A 21,709-nucleotide genomic window follows, 5' to 3' on the forward strand; every position below is an offset into this window, starting at 1 on the left:
GCGAACGGGTCTCAGATAGTTCCGACGCGGCTGCTTGGGCATGAGAGCGTTTGTGTGCCGTCTCGAGGACGGTAAGTCGGGAATATAGGTCTTGAAGTTCGCGTTGGCGTTCTTTTTTCAGGGAGGCTGCTATTGCTAGGAGTTCGCCTCTAATTACGCACTTATGTGCTTCCCATTGAACAAGAGGTGTGGTGTCCGGAGTGTCGTTAATCTCGAAGTATTCCCTAAGTTTAGACTGCAGGCTGGAGAGAACTGGCCCATCCTTGAGGAGCGAGGGGTTCAATCTCCACGTTTTGGACTTTGTGACAAGTTCAGGGAATCGGAGCGTCATGGTTATAGGACTATGATCTGAGAGGATCCTAGGTTCAATAGTGGCACCCGAAAGGAAAGGCAGGTCTGTTTGTGAAAGAAAAATGTAGTCGATTCTTGAAAATTTGGAGTGGGGGGCGGAGAAGAATGTGTAGTCCCTATCGTTAGGGAATAACGTCCTCCAGGAATCATGAAGATGCAAGGATCGAAGTTGAAGGTGAATTTGGCGCAGTGCCCGGAATGGCAGCACTGACGCACCGGTTGATGAATCTAGGAGGGGATTGAGAGGGGCATTAAAATCTCCCCCAAATATCAAGAGTCCGGTAGTGAAGTCTGCAAGTTCCTGGCATACTGTTCGGAAAAAAGGTATTTGTTTGGTATTTGGCGCGTATATATTGGCTAGGGTCACTGGTCGAGAGTTAAGGTGGCCTTTAACAAAGAGGAATCTACCCTCTGGATCCGATCTAACGTCCAGAGGCTTGAAGTCGACTTGCTTAGCAAGTAAGATAGAAACTCCACGTGATTTGGAACCTTCAGAAGTAGCATGAAACGCTGTAGGGAAGTGCTTATTAGAGAAGGAAAGCGGATCACCCGTTTTGAAATGAGTTTCCTGCACTAATACTATTTGGGCCCGCAAACGTGAGGCTTCGGCTAGAAATTGTGAGCGCTTTTCAGGAACGTTCAATCCCTGGGCATTGGACGAAAGAATCTTGATAGTGCGTTGCGTTTTGGTCATGGCAGGGGCAGGCATGATGACGTCCACTCAAAAAGGGAGACAAATCAGGGAGTATGAGAGGGTGTATCAGAAAAGAAGAGAAACGGGGCAGAGGGGGGAAGAGATAAAAAAAGGGGGGTGATAAGGGATGAGGGGGAGAGGAGATATGTAGGGGGGACCAGAAGGGAGACAAGGGGAGAGGAGGGAAGGGGGGAAAAGGGGAAAAGCGGGGGGCTAATGTGGGGAGGGTCGGGAAGGAGGAGGCCGGAGAAAAACACAAGGAAAAGGAGAGCAAATAAGGTCCCCTAGCTTCCCTCTATCAGCAAATCGGAATGACCAGCCGCTAGAGGAGGGGTAGGGGGGAAAGACACAAAGTGTCGCAGGTCAACAGACAGTATAAACTGCTGTTGAGGTGGGGAACAATAGTCTGGATACGATCCCAAGTTATGCATGGGACGGCTCCGCACTGGGGATCAGCAGAGCATGTGTTATAAATGGCGGTGGGTGCCACAATCAGTGAGACAGAGAGGGTCATTAGGTATATTAAAGTGGTAGCCTGAGGTGGGTAATACCGAATAACCAACAATAAACAAGTTTCAAACAGTGTATTAGACATAAAACAAAAAGAAAGAACCTGAAGTGTAATACAGCGTAAACACAGGGGAGAAATCTGGTAACAATAGCTGTAACAGATAGGTTGTATCCTGGGAAGAGGACAACAAGGTCAACATCTTAGCTTGCCTGTGCATGAAGTAAACAGTTAGTGAATTAACGGTAGGTACTCTCGAGCCGATTCAGTCCCCTGTCCCCGTTTATGTGGCCTAATGGGAAATCAGGGTCGGTCTGTGTCAGTCTCAGGAGTGGTGTCTGGAGGGGAATTGTTGGTGTCCACAAGCTTAGTTAAAAAGGGGGGAGGTGTTGGTTTGGAAGGGAGATCGTAGGTATTCCGGGAGGTGAGGAAAGCGATTATATCGTGGGGAGCAGCATCAGTCTGGTCGGGCGGTACGAGTTGTATAGGTAGGGGGAGGTAGTCACAGAAAACAGTAGGATGGGAGGGGGAGTGGGGAATGAGGGTCCTGGGGAGGAGGTATAGTCGTCATTAATGAGGAGGAGGGAGGGGGATTAGGAGGGACCGCGACCAACAGTTCAGTGTCCAGAGCTACTTATCATACCATAAATAACATTCCTATGAAATACAGCATCTCAATCTCTTTTGTCATCAAGGTGTGGTCGTAGCAAGAATACATGCAAAGTTTAGGCAGTTTGAGGCAAATCAAAGCAGCTCATCTCCCTTTCCCCCCATGTAATAGCAAATACTGACAAAATAAAGGCGGCATAAGCTAATGACAAGACAGCATGTAGGTTAAACATTAAATATCTAGAATAATCGTAATGGGAAACCTGTAGCAGCCAGTGGTGATGTATGAAAAATGCCATCCATGGGGCTCGCAGTGAACACCGAGGTTCATGGAGCAATGTCAGGTAGGTTAGTAGTTCTGAGTCTTCAGAAGCGCTGAATCGAGATGATAAAACCTGTGGAGAATCAAGGGGAGAGGAAAACAAGGGAGGATATCGGGGGGAATGGGGATCAGTGACACATCCGTGGGCGATGTATAGGAGGGATCGAATGACCAAGAAGGGGGGGAGGGGGGTGAAATGTGGACATCAGAGTCAATGGAGCAGTCTAAATCAGTAAGGGTGTCGGCTGCCAACTGACAGAGAAAAATGGATCAGAAGGGGCAGCGAGGACTGGGGGTTGTAGCTGGATAGAGTCACAATGACAAAGTCCAGAGCAGGGGGGTATGAGGTGTATGGGGGGGTAGGACCAAGGGGGGAATGGGACAAGAGTACCTTTAAGGAAGTATCAGTCAGGCATCAGCGATCAGCTAGAAAGTTCAGAGCTTCAACTTCTCCCGTTGGCGGGCTGGCGATCGAAGAGGACTTGAGCGACGATCATCTCTGGAGCGCATGGGAGTAGCATCGTGGTGTGAAAGGCGTCTTCTGCGTTGTCTGCTTCTCTGTGCTTTAGGGGTATTGGAGACGGTAACTGAGATCCAGGGGTCTGGTGTGTAGAACTCTCCATACCAGTCGGGCAGGTCCATCACAGGAATGTCAAAGGCATCGCAGAAAGCAGGTATGTCATCAGGGATTTTTAAGGATGCGGACCTGCCCCGAAAGGTGGCAAAGAGGCAAAATGGAAAGCGCCACCTGTATGTGATACCTCTGGTGCGGAGGGCTTCTAGTAGGGGGCGTAGGGCTCTGCGATTTTGCAGAGTGATGGGCGAGAGGTCCTGGAAGAGTTTCAGCTCAGTCCCCTCAAACTGTACGCGATCCCGGCCCCTCGCTTTTCTGAGAATTGCTTCTTTAAGGGGGTAACTCACCAGGCAGCAGATCACATCGCGAGGTGGGTCGGAGTCTCCCGCTCGGGGGCGCAGGGCCCGGTGTGCTCTCTCGAAATCGATCGGGGTGTCCGCCGGTCTCTCGAGGAGGTCGTTGAAGATCGTTGTTAGCGAGGTGGTCAAGTCGGGGGGTTCCACAGACTCCGGGAGGCCCCGCAAGCGGATATTATGCCTCCTTCCCCGATTGTCCAGATCCTCAAGGTGGCGGTTTATCTCGATGAGGTGGGATGTGTACAGGTCCGTGCCCCTCTGGAGCTGCTTGATGGCGGCCGCATGAGTGGCAGAGGCCTTCTCTGTGACGTCAAGTCTGGCGGTCACTGAGCGTAGTTCTGCAGTGAGTTCTGATATAGCAGAGCCCAAGGTGGATTTAATGTCCGCGGCCACATTTTGAAGATCCGTGAGGCTCGGAAGGGGTACTGCGGTGGTCGGCTGAGCCTGGGATCCGGAGGCGATAGAGGGTTGCGCCATGGGAGAGCTGGGCGCGGGAGCCGGAGAGGCCGCACGCTGGCTGTTCTTCTGCGTGCGGAAGATGGCTGGGATGTTTCCCGTGAGCTGGGTCTCCTGATCAGGCATCGCCCGGCTGGCTGAGGCGCTGCGACCCGATCTGAGCATGATTTGGAGGTTGAAGGCACCCGAAAAAGCGTTTAGTAGATCCCCAGTGCGTGGAGCCGAGCTAACATGCGGCCATTCGGGTCCGGTGCCAATCCACGCCCCTCAGGGTTTACTTTGGGTAAGCAGTGTGAGGTGTTGGGAGCTTACCCAGCTTCTGGTGGATGGATGGAGTCTGCAGGAAAGATCACTGTTTCCAGGGCTGCTAGGCCGCCACTTTGGGTGTTCTTTTGTTGCCCAATAGAGTCCCTGGATGGCGGATGGCGGGTCCTGTGGGCTCTGGCAGGTGGCGGGTGCCTGTGGGAGGGAGGCAGGCAGTCTGTTTGGGCCTGTGTAGCCGCCGCCGCGCCGGACGTCGGGCCGCGGCGACCGCTAGGAAAGACCGCGGCTTCAACAGGGGTGTAGGCCTCAGTCTCGGAGCTCCGGATCCCGGCCGCCTAGATGGAAAATAAGCAGATCGGCCTGCACAGGGGATCACGGAGGAGCAGTGGGAGCCCAGTGGGTATGTTATTTGAGGGTCTAAGCGGCACTCCTAGCCTTTTAGGGGTACAAACAATAGTAATTGGGGCCTAGTGTGGTTGTGTACGTGTGATATACATACACTTTTTTGGGATCATATTTTCTATTCCGCTATTTAATCAAAAACCTTTGGGGATCAGTTAAATTGGGGGATAGTCTGTGTTGGTACGTGTGAGAGAGATCCACCTTTCCAAGTTGTTGGGGTTCATCTCATACTTCTGAAGGTTTGAGGGTGCTGCCTGTTCCATACCCCCCCTACTCCTCATCTAGCCTTTTAGGGGTACAAACAATAGTAATTGGGGCCTAGTGTGGTTGTGTACGTGTGATATACATACACTTTTTTTGGATCGGATTTTCTATTCCGCTATTTAATCAAAAACCTTTGGGGATCAGTTAAATTGGGGGATAGTCTGTGTTGGTACGTGTGAGAGAGATCCACCTTTCCAAGTTGTTGGGGTTCATCTCATACTTCTGAAGGTTTGAGGGTGCTGCCTGTTCCATACCCCCCCTACTCCTCATCTAGCCTTTTAGGGGTACAAACAATAGTAATTGGGGCCTAGTGTGGTTGTGTACGTGTGATATACATACACTTTTTTTTGATCATATTTCCTATTCCGCTATTCAATAAAAACCTTTGAGGATCAATTGAATTGCGGGATAGTCTGTGTCGGTACGTGTGAGAGAGATCCACCTTTCCAAGTTGTTGGGGTTCATCTCATACTTCTGAAGGTTTGAGGGTGCTGCCTGTTCCATACTCCCCCTACTCCTCATCTAGCCTTTTAGGGGTACAAACAATAGTAATTGGGGCCCAGTGTGGTTGTGTACGTGTGATATACATACACTTTTTTGGGATCATATTTTCTATTCCGCTATTTAATCAAAAACCTTTGGGGATCAGTTAAATTGGGGGATAGTCTGTGTCGGTACGTGTGAGAGAGATCCACCTTTCCAAGTTGTTGGGGTTCATCTCATACTTCTGAAGGTTTGAGGGTGCTGCCTGTTCCATACCCCCCCTACTCCTCATCTAGCCTTTTAGGGGTACAAACAATAGTAATTGGGGCCCAGTGTGGTTGTGTACGTGTGATATACATACACTTTTTTTGGATCATATTTTCTATTCCGCTATTTAATTTAACTGGGCCTCCATGCGAGACCTGTGTGCCTTGTTGCGCTGTTTTGAGTACTCCACCAACATGGCCAGTGGCAATGACGCCGTTCTCAGCTTAACTATCCCACTTCTATGCCTCCTTGAAAAAACAATTCGGGCGATGATGGAAGAGGATGTGGCACAGGATGAGGAGGAGGAGGAGGATGAAGAGGTAACATTTCCAAGGCTTTCAGGGCAGTCATTCGCAAGGGGCTCCGAGGGTGGGTTCCTGCACACGCAAACGCCAGGGACGCAATTGTCCAGCAGGGGCACAGTTCTGGAGGATGAGGAGGATGAGGAGGAGGAGGAGCTGGAGGAGGAGATGGAACCATGTTCACAGCAGGGTGGCACCCAGGCCAGCTCATGGCCATCACTGGTGCGTGGCTGGGGGGATACAGAGGACACGGACGATACACCTCCCACAGAGGACAGCCTTTCGTTGCCTCTGGGCAGCCTGGCACACATGAGCGATTACATGCTGCAGTGTCTCCACAACGACCGCCGAGTTGCCCACATTCTAACTTGTGCTGATTACTGGGTGGCCACGCTGCTGGATCCCCGTTACAAGGACAACGTACCGTCCTTAATTCACTCACTGGAGCGCGATCGCAAGATGCGCGAGTACAAGCGCACGCTGGTAGACGCCATGCTGCTGGCATTCCCATCTGACAGCGGGGCCACAGTGGAAGCACAAGGCAGAGGAGGAGGAGGAGGAGGTCGCCAACGCAACCAGGGCACCGCCAGCACCTCAGAAGGCAGGGTTAGCATGGCCGAAATGTGGAAAAGCTTTGTCAGCACGCCACAACAAACAGCAGCACCAGCAGCTCAGATGGAACGTCTTAGCAGGAGGCAGCATTTTACCAACATGGTGGAGCAGTATGTGTGCACACGCCTACATGTAGTGAATGACGGGTCTGCCCCCTTCAACTTCTGGGTCTCCAAATTGGGCACATAGCTTGAGCTTGCCCTTTACGCCTTGGAGGTGCTGGCGTGCCCTGCAGCCAGTGTATTATCTGAACGGGTATTTAGCACGGCTGGGGGCGTTATAACAGACAAGCGCAGCCGCCTGTCCAGAGACAATGTGGACAAGCTCACGTTCATTAAAATGAACCAGGCATGGATCCCACGGGACTTTTCCGTACCTTATGCAGAATAGCAATGGATACCGACCTTACCCACCCATTGTTCCATTTTTGCTCTTTCTCACTCTTTTGGGGTGTACCCTCATTTAAAATTTTTGAAAAGAAGCAGTGTTGGCTACCTCGTCCTCCTCCTCAGGGCCAGATTAATGTAGGGGCTATTGGAGCTGCAGCTCCAGGCCCCTACCTTTTATATAGGCCCCGGGTTGGCCATATTCACTGTTACCGCTCTTCTGTCACTTGTAAACACAGAAGTCTGGCTTCTATGCTCGCTTCCCCAGGCAGCACCCTCAGAACCTCCCCACACAGCGTGAAGGCCGGACAAGGAGGGACAGTTGGCGATGCATGGATGTGTTTATGGGCTTCAGAGACAGCATCCCATGTTGAATTAGGCATGCATGGCTGCACCCTTCCTCCTCTGGGTGCATGGCAAGGCACGGCCCTTAAGGCCCTTCAAAATCCTCAGCACCAAGCCCATGATGCTGTTAATCCGGCCCTGGTCCTCCTCCACCGCCGCTTCCACCTACACCGCCCATAGGTGTGCGCAGCCTATTGCATTAAGGTGTGCACCCCAAAGTTGAAATACACATGCATGTGTTTGCCAGCAGGGAGAGTAATGTATCGGGGCCATGTACCTGTAGGCAAGGAGAAATAGAGCAGAGCAGGTCCCAGGGAGATCTTTCCCATCTCCTCACTGGCAATGCTATGTGCCCTAGGTGATTAGGGTGTGCCCAGGCACACCCAGCACACCCTGTGCGCACGCCTATGTCACCGCCACATCCACCACCACCTCAACCTCCCTCCTACTCCATATGGGCCTCGTCCTTCAGAGATGAAGAAGAACATTGTTTTATTTTTCTGTTTTTTTTTTGTTGTTTTAAGTTATTTCCCTATCCACATTTGTTTGCAGAGCACTTGCCATGCTCTTAATTACGTTTTGCTGCCATTTGCAGCACTCTAGCCCTTTCCTTTGGTGTTTTAGAGCCATTTTAGTGCCTTAAAGTTCGGGTCCCCATTGACTTCAATGGGGTTCGGTGTCCGGGAAAAGTTCGGTAAAAGTCCGGGACACGGACCCGGACTTTTTTTTAAAGTTCGGCCGAACCCGTCGAACACGGACATCTAGGTGTTCGCTCAACCCTACTCACCACCTGTTAAACAACTCTGAAAAGAGATCAACTTCGGCATACAGAGGGAAGGTGGAGGTGATTTTTGGTCTGGATGTCCAGGCAGTTGCAGAAATCTTAGGAGTGGGAGGTGACTGAAGATAAAGGGCCTGTCCACTGAAAAAGCGGTATTCCCAGAGCCAGCTACACAGTGCCCAGCACCGTGTCTGAGGCGCAGAATGAAGCTGCATGCCCTCACCTGCACACTGGGACGAGGACACACGCACGCGCACACGCACACACACTGACAGCTAACATACCCAGTCTCTGGGTCTCTAAACACCTAAGAGTGGAAAATAGTGGAATTTATATCCCAGGAGTCCTGGGAATTGTGAGAGCCCACTGGATTGTAGGGAAGGGAATTAACCGCTTGCCGACCGCCCACAGTAATATTACTGTGGCAGTACGGCTCCCTGGGTCCAGTCACGTAGTACTACATGACTGCAGGGGAAGCGGTTTCGGTCACGCGCACCGCCGGATGCGCGCCCCCGCTGTGTTTAGAAACAGCGGGAGTCGGGCCGGGGGAGGGGAGGCAGCGATTGCCCCCTTCCTCCCCCGATCGTCCGATAAACGGAGAGAAGAACCCGCCTACTTATGTAAACAAAGCAGGTGGATCTTCTCACTAACAGGCAGGGACAGATCAGTAGTTCTGACTTCCCTATCTGGCTAAGCATAACTATACGCTGATTGATTGGTGGACAAGGGAGGAGTCTGATCTGGTGAGCAGCGGGACAGTGTTCCTTTTTCTTGGAGACACAAGCAATTAACCACCTAGGCGGTAATCCCGAGCGTGACTCGGGGTGGATTTTTCATTGCAGGATCCGTAACCCTGAGTCACGCTCGGGTTGGATGTGCAGAGAGCGCAGCGGTGTTCTCTTACCTTCTCCTGGCTATCCAGCGATGATCTCTCATTGCTGAGATCGCCAGCCGAGAGTCCCTCCGTCCTCCGTCGGTGTGATCACTTCCTAGTTCCGTTCCCTGCAGCAGCAATGCTGCATGGGAGCGGAACTAGGGAGGGAAATTAAAAAAAAAAAAAAAAACGTTGCACAAAACACAAAACACATTTTATATTATAAATATATATATATATATATATATATATATATATGCACACACACATATATATATATATAAAATTATATTATTGATTCAATTATTATAATTCATGCGTTATATATTATATATATATATATATATATGTGTGTGTGTATATATATATATATATATATATATATATATATATATATATACACACACACACATATATCTATATACAATATATAATGCATGAATTATAATCTAATCAATAATATAATTTTATTATATATATTATATATTAAATAATAAAATATTATTATTGATTCGATTATAATTCACGCGTTTGTGTTTCAAATTTATCACATCTGGGATGTCTACTAGACTCTTGTTTTGGTCAGGTTTAAGTCAGTAATTACTAAGAATTGTAGGCCTATAATACATAACGCCAAATTTCCATGAAAACAATTGTACCGCTTTTGGTATGTAATTCCTGACATAATCATACCGCCAGGGAGGTTAAGAGGTTTTGATCAAAGCTCATGGAAAGTTATTTCTGGTGAGTGTCCATTTTTACTGGAACTTCACAGTGGTGTGGTGGAGGTGCATTGTAGATCGTGGAAGTACAGTGGTTCTTGGACTATTACACGTCATCTTTACACTGATCTTCCAACACCTTTGAAAGTACATGCTGCAAAGTGATAGTACATATATATATATTGTGGACTTTTTTCACTTTTTTTTTTTTTTTATATATATGTTTCATATTATTATAATTTATGTAGCACTGCTAGTGCGACCTTTGTTCCTTCATATCAGGTTTGAGCAATCTTTGCACCTTTGTTAGCAATAATTGATTTAATACCAGCAGCTGTTTTATGAGTTTTATATTACTGTTGATTGTTTGATTTATATTGGTATAGCGCTGGGTGAGTGGGCTTGGTTTTATAATTATACCTACTCTCTTTTTTGAAGTTTATATATTTATATATCTAGAACACTGATCCTGATCTTTGCAGATAGTATTTTGACAGGAACTGTACCAGGTGATTGGAGGAAAGCTAACGTGATACCAATATTCAAAAAAGGGCAGAGGCATATCCCTGGAAATTGTAGGCCGGTCAGCCTGACGTCAATAGTATGTAAACTACTAGAAGGGATGATAAGGGACTATATCCAAGAATTTGCTAAAGACAACAACATCATCAGCAGTAATCAGCACGGGTTTAAAAAAGGGCTTTCTTGTCAAACCAATCTGTTAACATTCTACGAGGAGGTGAGCTGTGAGCTATATAGCAGGAGACCTATGGATGTGGTGTATCTGCATTTTGCTAAGACATTTGATACAGCTCCCCACAAACGCTTAATTTACAAAAGCAGGTCTGCAGGCATCGACCACAAGGTTTGCTCTTGGATAGAAACCTGGTTAAAGGGGCATGTCCAAAGAGTGGTAATAAATAATGCATACTTAGGTCTGGGGTGGTAAGTGGGGTCCCCCAAGGCTCAGTCCTGGGACCAATTTTGTTCAATTTATTCATAAATAGCATTGAGGACGGGATCGTTAGCTCAATCTCACTTTTTGCAGATGACACAAAATTAAGCAGGATAATAACTTCACATCATGATGCAGAAATCGTACAGAATGAGCTGAAGAATGAGCTGAACAAAATACATGGCAACTACATGGCAAATGAGGTTTAATGAGGAGAAATGTAAGGTATTGCACTTGGGGACTAAAAACATAAACGCAAAATACGCTTTAGGGGGGGAACCTCTGGGGAAATCAAAAATGGAGCGGGATCTGGGAGTCTAAGTAGAAGATAGACTTAGCAATAGCATGCAATGTCAAGCTGCAGCTGCCAAAGCCGGCAGAATATTAGCATGCATAAGGAAGGGGATATATTCCAGAGATGAAACTATAATCCTACCATAGGTGTGCGCAGCCTATTGCATTAGGATGTGCACCCCAAAGTTTAAATACACATGCATGTGTTTGCCTACATGTACATGGCCCCGATACATTACTCTCCCTGCTGGCAAAGTGATATAGAAGTGTGTGGCACTTCTCTTATGGCAGAGCAGGTCCGAGGGAGATCTTTCCCATCACCTCACTGGCAAACAGAGCGATAATGCTAATGTGCCCTAGGTGATTAGGGTGTGCCCAGGCACACCCGGCACACCCTGTGCGCACGCCTATGAATCCTACCACTTTATAAAAGGTCTGACCACATCTGGAGTACTCTGTCCAGTTCTGATCGCCAGTCCTCAGGAGGGATGTGTTGGAGCTGAAGAGAGTTCAGAGAAGGGCAACTAAACTAATTAGGGGATTGGAAGACCTTAATTATGAAGAGCGCCTGAGAGGGAACATGATAGTGATTTACAAATACCTCAACTGTGATCTCCGCATAGAAAAAATCTATTCAGTCACAAGGAATATAAGAGGACACAAGGCCATACAATGCGATTAGAGGAGAAGCGATTTAACCTAAGGCTACACAGGGGTTTTTTTACAGTAAGGGCAATAAGATTGTGGAACTCTCTACCACAAATGGTAGTAACTGCGGGGAGTATGTCTACTTTTAAAAGACTTTTGGGCGTACATCTCAAAGATCAAAACATTCAGGGGTATGTGAAATGATTACATCCACACACACCTACACAGGTTGAACTGGATGGACTATTGTCTTTATTCAACCTCAACTACTAAGTAACTATGTAACTATATAGAAAATATATACAAACCACTTCCCTTTAACTAGAAATAAAGCAACAATGACTACTACTCTGTTCATATATTTTATTTTACAGGAGCAGCTATCAAACTCTGTCAGTCTCACAAATTGACATATGCTCCTTCTGGAGGCTCCTTGAATATTTCATGCTTGGTCAGCCATGACTCACTAAATGGAACTAGAATGCTCTACTGGTTTCGGAGGACTTGGAGGGACCCCAACACGCTGGAAAAAGTTGCATTCTGTAGACAAGACAATTCTTCTGAGAAGTACAACTGTAAGCAGGACACCAGCCCTGTTCTAGAAATATACAATATAAGCATACAGGACTCTGGAGTATATTACTGTGTCCCCTTTCATAAAAAAAATGTTATGTTTGGCAACGGAACAGCTCTTATTGTTGGAGGTAATATATTTTTTCACTTTTCTAATTCTTAATTCAGTATTGTGGTAAATAAAAAGGTTGTGTTCCATTGCATATTCTTTAGGTCATTCAGTTTGTAGTTCTCCATCCTGTAAAAATTATACATACAGCTGAACATATTCATTGATTTTTGACTGTAATAAGCACCTAAGCAGATTCTATGATTTGGTATCTTGCATTAAAAATTTGAGTAAACACACATTGTGGGGGTTGCAGGCAGGGGAGGACTGGGCCAGGGGGCAGGGGGGCAATTGCCCCCCGGGCCTCTCTGATGTGCCCTAAAAAGGCTGCATCACTTCTGCCACAGACATGCCTAAAGGATTCCTGGTGAAGGGAAGTAATAGTCCCCACTGCTAACCTACTGAGCGCAGGATGAAGACAAGGACAGACCGCAGCCCCCCCCCCCCCCCTGCATGGGTAGTGTAAACTGTGTCTGAGCAGAGGCCATTAACCAGCTCCCTCCAACTGCCCACTGATGGCCAGGATTTGCCCGGTAAGTAGAGAGTTCCTGGAGTGGAGCTTTAGCCTGGAATGGGGGTCAGGGGGACACGAGGAAGAGGTAGAGTGGGAGGGGGCCAAGTCACTGCACTATGGGCCTCTGGTTTGTACTTGCCCCCTGGCCCGAAGTTGCCAGTCAGCCCCTGGTTGCAGGGAATAGGGACAGTAAAACGGGTAAGGTTGATCCCCATGACTAAGCTCCATGGATGGAATGTGAAATGCTTTGAGGTGTGGCCTGGTTGGAGCCAAGGCTGTGGCTCTTATATACCTTCTTGTGGGGTTTTGTAGAGATGCGTGACTTCCAGGAATTTTCCTTTTTCCATTTAGCCCCGGTTCACATTTGTGCGAGTGCCGGGTTCGCATGTAATATCGGAGCGCACTGCTCCGGCATTACATGCGATCAGCTGTGCGGTGCGAGTTTAGCCATACAGTTTGTATGGCTAAATTCGCATCGCACCCAGAGCAAACACGCACAGGAGGCATTTTTGCAGCCGCATCAGGATCGGATCGCACAGCGGTTCACACTTGTGCGATCCGCTCCTGTGCAAACTGCACGATCGCACTGCGATCAAACTGGGGGTGTCGTTAAGATTACATTGACACCCCCAGCGTATCGCATATGGCAGTGTGAACTGCTGGGGGTGCGTGTGCGATGCGGGAACAGGCTGCGGATTCGCAGCCTTCCCGCATCGCATAAATGTGAACCGAGCCTAAATGTAAAAACCCACGTTAGAGAAGTAGGATATGCAATTGTGGAACAGCAAACCTGCAGTATGCAGCTACCCCTGCATTTCCCTGATACTTACCTGAGCCCGATCCAGCTATGTTAACGAAAGTGGATGGTCTCTCATGTCTCTGTCTGCTCATTGGCTGAGACACAGCAGCGAGAACCATTAGCTCTCACTGCTGTCAATCACAGCCAGGGAGGGGGTAGCATAGGTGAGGGAAACCACCATTGTGTGTATCTTACGAACCCAGAGAGCGGGGGTCAGGAATGAGCACGAATGAGTACCCCTATAGCAAGCAGCTTTCTATAGGGGCACTCCGCAAGGGGGAGGAGCCCAGAGTTTCAGCGGGGGATCTGAGAAGTATCCGGGGGTCAGGTCAGTAGTCAGGAGGGGCCGACCGCAGCACGACTATATACTGCGGCACTCAGCCCCTCCGGGGCAAAGTGACGTAGTACTACGTCACTCGCCCACGAGCCTCTAGGGGGTGAGCGCGCACCGCCGGAGGCGCGCTCCCGCCCCCGCTCGTTCCCTGACATCCCCCCGTGCGTGTGACCGGCGGCTCCGATGTCCCCCGGTCATTCGCGATCTCTCACAGAAGAGGGAGAAAGGCAGACGGCTGATGTAAACACAACCGTCTGTCATTCTCCCTTAGATCATGACAGAGGCTATGCGATCCTGCTATATAGGATCGCATGTCTCTGTGATTACATCACAAGCAATGCCCCCTAACAGTTAAAATCACGCCCCTAGGGACATACTTAACCCCTTGATCACCAGTAAAGTTAATCCCTTCCCTGCCAGTGTCATTTTTACAGTAACAGTGCATATGTATAGCACTGATTACTGTAGTAATGTCACTGGTACCCCCAAAAGTGTCAAAAATGTCAGTCAAGGGTCCGATCTGTCCGCCGCAATGTCGCAGTCCCGCAAAAAAAACCACAGATCGCCGCCATTACTAGTTAAAAAAAAAAAACAATAAAAATGACATAAATCTTTCCCTTACTTAGTAAACGCAATAACTTTTGCGCAAACCAATCAAAATACGCTTATTGCGATTTTTTTTTACCAAAAATAAGTAGCAGAAAACAAATTGGCCTAAAATGTTAAAAAAATTTGATTTTTACATTTTTTTTTCATGAATTTCATATAAAAAAATGTGAAAAATATTGTTATTTTTTCAAAATTGTTGCTCTTTTTTTGTTTATAGCGCAAAAAGTAAAAATCGCACAGGTGATCAAATACCACCAAAAGAAAGCTCTGTTTGTGGGAAAAAAAGGACGACAATGTGCAATTGTCCGTTAAAGTCACGCAGTGCCGAAACGCAAAATAGGGCCTGGTCATTGAGCAGCCAAATCCTCCGGGGCTTAAGTGGTTAATATCACTTTAATTTCTCAGATGATAGTACAGTTGACATCTCTATCTGCCCATTTTTCAGGGTGGGTAGCAGGTTTGAGATACATTTCCATGCTAATAAATTTAATGCAGAAAAAACGGCCCAGGATACTGCTATTAGAACAGGATGAGAAAGTGTTGAGGTGTTTTCAAATACATTTCAGTGAGTCATTGGGTAGGTCCGCATTGAAAACCCCATTTGCATATTATATCCCCTGGTTGAAGTATGTCACAAGATTTGGGCACCTCCACATTAGCCATTATGCACACGGGCGTATGAATTTATAATTTAAAATTGCTGGATCTTTTTTTCTGCCAGAATTTGACAGAAAAATGCCCTTAAACTTGTGTATGTATGGACATTTATTTAAAGCCCGAATAAATTCAGTATCTATAGGTACTGCTTACCGGATGTAGCAGCAAGATGAGCATTGATATACACAGAAGCCAGGCCAAATGGAATTCTGCAGGGGACTCCTCACAGATGGTATCCACTCAGGGATGTAGATCCGTGAATAATGTAATAAAACATAAGACAAACATAGCGTGATACTGTATAGATATTAAATCTCCCGAGTGTGTCAAGGGAATAATAAGTGTGCACCACCACCACAGGCTGCTTACCAGAAGTAAGACAGAGTGAGCATAACAGGTCTTATTGAACAAGTAGAAATTAAAGAACCACCTCCGTGCTCCCAATTAATTACCAGAAATCTGTAGGTAAATCGTGCGATATTGATCACTCAAATAAAACACGGCCACCACCAGGAATTCCTGCTTACCAGATGTCAGCAACCAAATTGCATGTAGTAATCAGGGTGCAGCTGATGTATGGCAATCCACCAGACAATAGAATGAAATCTCCCTTAATATTGAGGCTGGTCCACAAAGGTACTCCGATATCACATAGAATAAATGATAAGGGGAGAGCCCATAGCGTAAAACCATTTATTAAAATAAGATAAAACAAAGAAATGCACTTACAAGAGTGATATAAAAAAGTGCTGAATTGGAGCCGCAGGCCAGTCGGCTTCAAACACCCGCCTGAGTATCGTCTCGTCTCGTAGAGGTGACGTCAGCACGCCGCGACCGACGTACGTTTCGTCAAAAACTGACGTTCTCAAGGTACGGGCGGCGCACTGACGCCACCTCTTAAATAACAACCACACGGAGGATCCTCCCTGGAGGCCCGAGTCATCCGTCGCCATCTTGGTTGTGGTCATAATGGATTGGCAGCATCTCTAAGGATAGTGCCGTATAGGGTCCAAATTTATAAGAAAAGTGCCGCATTAGATCCAAATACAAAAAATGCACATTTAGGTCCATCACAGCACATAATCATGTCTAGGTATAAATAGACCACATATTAATATGAAAATTGTGTTTAAACATACGGCAACACTATGGACAAGTGACTTTCAGGTCTCCAGGGGAATACCCTTACACAGTATTGACATATATATATAATCAAATTGTATTCAAATTGTATTGCTACAATCAAACCAAAAGGTTAAGTGGTCAACTAAAGAGTGACACCCAACCATTTTAAACGAAACTCAAATTTAAATACATGAGGTCACATACATCCGACCGCATTTGACTGCAACAAGCAAGTCATGACACTGTCGGCAGCTACACTTGAATTGTGACTAAATAGACAAGCTAGATCTAAGCACACTGCCACTTCCCATCAGCAAGGGGAGCATGTGAGTCAAAAGAACTTTGAGGTTGGCCACAATAGAGTGTGGGAGTTGAAGTTCAGGAAGTGAGCGGACCTCTATTAATCAATGGACTACAGTTTCCAGGGGAGGAGAAAGAAGTGGTACCTTCCTGGGGTGCAGTTTGAACAGCACAGTCTTTTTGCTGTGGGAGTTCAGAGTGAGAACATTGCCCATCTAGACTTGCTGGTAGTTGGAGCAGAGGAAACAATCTCACACAGCTGGGAGACAAGAGATGGAGTGAGGATCAGGGAGCGCTGAGACTGGGGCCGAGTTACTACTGGAGGAAGTTTTGCACTGTACCAAAGCTAGAGCACTACACTTGATGAGTTCATGAGTCAAAAGGGAGGACATCCACATAGTTGGGCTTCTGTGGCTTTAAAGCTGAATTGGTAAGAGGGCCGTGTGGTCACAACCTCTATCAGAAACTAAGCTTAAGAAGGTTAGGCAATCGCCATACAGCTTATAATACTGCTTGCAGATTCCCATGGGGACTACGCTTATGTGCACCACTGGCAATATGAGCCTCAACTTTAGCCGGCTGAAGGGTACGGTGTAGGACTGTCTATTCAGATAAGCCACCCTACAAGAACTCCTGGTATTGCCTGTAGGAGTAGCTCTGCAGTAGACCTGGGCTATAGTATAACCACCTCTAGAGTGCACTCTAAATTAGTTTCTCTTAGTACTGGTATCGTCTCACAACCAAGTTAAAGGTATCCATGCTCATGTATGTTCTTATAAGCGTTTGCAGTGACTTTAATTCAACTAGGTGGGGCAATGGTTGTTCTTGGAATCGAGGTGCAAAACAGAGAACCCAAATTACCAAGCAGCTCATTCGGGGATAGCTCTACATATTGATGAACGTTTTTGGTAATAAGTGAGATGTCAGTGAAAAGCTTCTGAAAGGAATTTTAGATATCTTGTGCAATAGGGTCTTCAGGACTGACTTCTTCTTGGATAGCACTGTATTGTCACTTGTGTCAGACATGTTAATCTGTTCCGTATTAAAGCTGCTTGCTTGATCAGCCTTTACTTGGTACTAGCTGTCTCAGTGAAATGATTGCGATAGTTTCCAATGTTGTACTTCTCTTATCAAACGTATGGCTTTCCTTGCTAGCCGATTTCTGGGTGCAGCTTCACGGTCTCATGGCCTTCACAGACGCAGCAAAGTGTTCTACTATGTCGCTCTTAGTCACAATGAAAAGGCTGAGATTCTTGTCTCACAGATGTTTAATGTATATAAGATCTTACATCAACACCACTTTTGCCTGCTTGTAAAATAAGAGGGATTTGTATTCTATTCATTATATTTTATATACCGTATATACTCGAGTATAAGCCGAGTTTTTCAGCATGTTTTTTCATGCTGAAAATGCACCCCTCGGCTTATACTCGAGTCACTGACTGGAGTGTCTTTTTAAAAATGGCGCCGCTCGGCGCCGACGTGTCACTGCGCATGTGCCGCATGCCCGGAAATAGCCGAACGTGTTCGGCTTTTCCCGAGCATCGGTGGCGCATTTGCGGTGACGTATGGCGGCTCCGGGTGGCGCGATTTTTAAATCGAAGACGGCGCCTCACCGACAGGTAAGTGAGATGCCTCCGCAGCCCCTGTATTTCCTCATGCAGTGCTGCGGGCATGGTACAGGAAATTCTCCTGTACCATGCCCGCAGCACTGCATCTCCTGTGCCATGCCTGTAATTACTGTGCCATGCCTATACCTACTGTGCCATGCCTATACCTACTGTGCCATGCCTATACATACTGTGCCATGCCTGTACATACTGTGCCATGCCTGTAATTACTGTGCCATGCCTATACCTACTGTGCCATGCCTATACATACTGTGCCATGCCTGTACATACTGTGCCATGCCTGTACTTACTGTGCCATGCCTATACCATCACCTGTGCTATGCCTATACCATCACCTGTGCCATGCCTGTACCATGACCTGTGACATGCCTGTACTGTGACCTGTGCCATGCCTGTACCATGACCTGTAACATGCATGTACCATGACCTGTGCCATGCCTATACCTTCACCTGTGCCATGCCTGTACCATCACCTGTGCCATGCCCTTACCATGACCTTTGCAATGCCTGTACTATGACCTGCGCCATCTCCTGTACCATGCACGCAGCCCCTGTTTTGTGTCTCGTGGTGGTCCAGTTGGGTCCAGTAGCTGCAGCATTTCCCACCCTAGGCTTATACTCGAGTCAATACGTTTTCCTAGTTTTTTGTGGCAAAAGTAGGGGTCTCTGCTTATATTCGGGTCGGCTTATACTCGAGTATATACGGTAAGTGATATCATCTTAAAAAAAAAAAATAACATAATGAAATGTGTAAATAAAATTCCATTGTTTTTGTCTTTGATGAAGGAAGAATTTAAAGCAGACCTCTTGGGAATAAAAGGATACACTGTATACTTACCTCACCCTGTCTTTTGCCTGCAGCCCTGCAGCACCTAGGTAAGGGTGATGTGAGATCCTGGGGAATGCAGCACAGGTTAACCGCTTGCCGACTGCCCACAGTATATTTACTGTGACAGTCAGCCCCTCCTGGGCAAAGTGACGTAGTACTACGTTGCTCGCCCAGGAGCCTGCAGGGGACGAGCGCGCGCCACCAGAGGCGCTCTCCCGCCCCCGCTCGTTCACTGGGATCCCCGCGCGAGTGACCGGCGGCTCCGATGTCCGCCGGTCACTCGCGATCTCCCGCTGGAGAGGGAGAAAGGCAGGCGGCTGATGTAAACAAAGCCGCCTGTCATTCTCCCTGGTGTAAGAACAGAGATCATACGATCCTACTATGTAGGATCGTATGTCTCTGTGGTTACATCACAAGCCAAGCCCCTTTACAGTTAGAATCACGCCCCTAGGGACACACTTAACCCCTTAATCACTAATAAAGTTAACCCCTTCCCTGCCAGTGTCATTTTTACAGTAACAGTGCATATGTATAGCACTGATTACTGTAGTAATGTCACTGGTACCCCCAAAAGTGTCAAAAATGTTAGTCGGGGGTCCGATCTGTCCGCTGCAATGTCCCAGTCACGCAAAAAAAATCGCAGATCGCCGCCATTACTAGTTAAAATAAAACCAATAAAAATGACATAAATCTTTCCCTTAGTTAGTAAACGCAATAACTTTTGCGCAAACCAATCAAAATACACTCATTGCGATTTTTTTTACCAAACATATGTAGCAGAAAACAAATTGTTCTGAAATGTTAAAAAATGTTTGATTTTTACTTTTTTTTGGGGGGGGGATTTCATATATAAAAAAATTTGAAAAATATTGTTATTTTTTCAAAATTTACGCTCTTTTTTTGTTTATAGCGCAAAAAAATAAAAATCGCACAGGTGATCAAATACCACCAAAAGAAAGCTCTGTTTGTGGGAAAAAAAGGACATCGATTTAATTTGGGTACAGTGTCGCACGACCGCACAATTGTCAGTTAAAGTCACGCAGTGCCGAATCGCAAAATAGGTCCTGGTCTTTGAGCAGGAAAATCCTCCGGGGCTTAAGTGGTTAAATCTCACGAATGGATGGGAGTGTCTTCCTGTGAAAATTGGGGGTTCTCATTTTTCCCCAAAAATCTCAATGGAAGGATTTGTTCTAATTTTTTTCCTTAAGGCACAATTTTTCCTTCTAATACATATGTAGCACTGTCCCCGTAGAGCCTGCTGTGTGTTGACTTCTTGGGCCTCCCTCTGATTACTTGTAGACAGTCACTAGGGGATTTTTCAACCATCCATCCCTACTCCCGTTTGCTCGTTACTCAATAAACAGTCCAGGCTATTCGATTTTGTATTTATTGTGGAACTTGGATGGGAGAAGGGAATAGTGGGATACTCCATCAGAACTATTCACAGTAGATAAGGACAACTCTCATTTGGCCTCAGCAGGTTACTTGTGGAAGCAGACACGTTGCTTTAACCATTCTGCCACTTGTATGGAAGAATTAAGTCTTCTTGCTCTCTTTAGCTGCAGACTTGATGCAACTACATTATCTTCAGGATAATCTCTAGCATCCCCTTGACTGACACCCATCCACTAACTCTTCTAGCAGAAGGGGTGGTCCTCACAGGACAGGCCCCATGACACAGATCTGTACTCACTGTAGGCAGAATCAGATCCTTCCCAGTGTATCCCTTAGAGTCAGTGCTGCAGGACCTCTGGGTACAGCTCCTATCTGACTCTCAGGCCCTCAGGTCGACTACCCGAGGCTACATGGCAGCTTCTACAGAGGACGGGCAGCCGCCCCCTCCCTCCGGGACCCCGCTCTCCAGCCAAAGACCCTGAGCACATGTGCCCCTGGCATTTATACAGTCACCCAGCATGCACAGATGCACTTTCCTCTGCCAATCACCAGGGCTGTAACAATGCATGTGCCCTCACTTGTTAGCTTTCCTCCCACTGTCCAATATGCCTTCCCATTGGACCAGTGTAAAACAATTCCTTTATATTGGCTTTTGAAATTCAAAAAAGCAGCAATTTAGAAATTGAATGAAAGTTTTATCACTGGGAAATACTTTTGGAAAGATACATAGTGAATTTTATATACAACTATATAGAACAGACCAAAATGAGGAACAAATGAGGAAGAAAGAGGTGCAGAGAGACTTTGTTCCAAATCACGGACAATCCTTTAAAATCAGGGACAGTTGGGAGCTAAGCTAATCGAGGTGTTCTATTGGGTTGAGGTCAGGACTCTGTGCAGGCCAGTTGGGTTCCTCCACCCCAAACTCGCTCATCCATGTCTTTAAGGACCTTGCTTTGTGCACTGGTCCAAATCATTTGGTAGAGGGGGGATTATGGTGTGGAGTTGTTTTTCAGGGTTGGGCTTGGCCCCTTAGTTCCAGTGAAGGGAATTCTTAAGGCGTCAGCATACCAAGACATTTTTGACAATTTCATGCTCCCAACTTTGTGGGAACAGTTTGGGGATGGCTCCTTCCTGTTCCAGCATGACTGTGCGCCAGTGCACAAAGCAAGGTCCGTAAAGACATGGATGAGTGAGTTTGGGGTGCAGAAATGTGTCTGGCCTGCACAGAGTCCCGAGATCAACCCAATAGAATACCTGTGGGATGAATTAGAGAGGAGATTGCAAGCCAGGCCTTCTCATCCAACATCAATGCCTGACCTCACAAATGTGCTTCTGGAAGAATGGTCAAACATTGTATGTTCC

The 21,709-nt window shown here is 47.0% G+C and overlaps 2 protein-coding genes across 2 annotated transcripts in view; both read left to right on the forward strand.

Moving 5' to 3' along the window:
* The window catches only part of LOC309569141 (uncharacterized protein), a gene marked incomplete at its 5' end in the record, with an annotated part of 71,650 nt that extends 59,699 nt beyond the window's left edge, over positions 1-11,951 (forward strand). Inside the window, one exon of the mRNA XM_082274903.1 lies at positions 11,844-11,951. The remainder of the gene's footprint in view (positions 1-11,843) is intronic.
* LOC309569142 (uncharacterized protein) overlaps positions 4,102-21,709 on the forward strand; it is a gene marked incomplete at its 5' end in the record, with an annotated part of 31,714 nt that continues 14,106 nt past the window's right edge. The window contains 2 exons of the mRNA XM_082274904.1: positions 4,102-4,153; positions 11,844-12,173. Of these exons, the coding sequence (XP_082131030.1) occupies positions 4,102-4,153; positions 11,844-12,173 (382 nt within the window). The remainder of the gene's footprint in view (positions 4,154-11,843; positions 12,174-21,709) is intronic.

Source organism: Pelophylax lessonae (assembly GCF_965119305.1).
Source record: "Pelophylax lessonae genome assembly, chromosome: 13".
Lineage (NCBI taxonomy): Eukaryota > Metazoa > Chordata > Amphibia > Anura > Ranidae > Pelophylax > Pelophylax lessonae.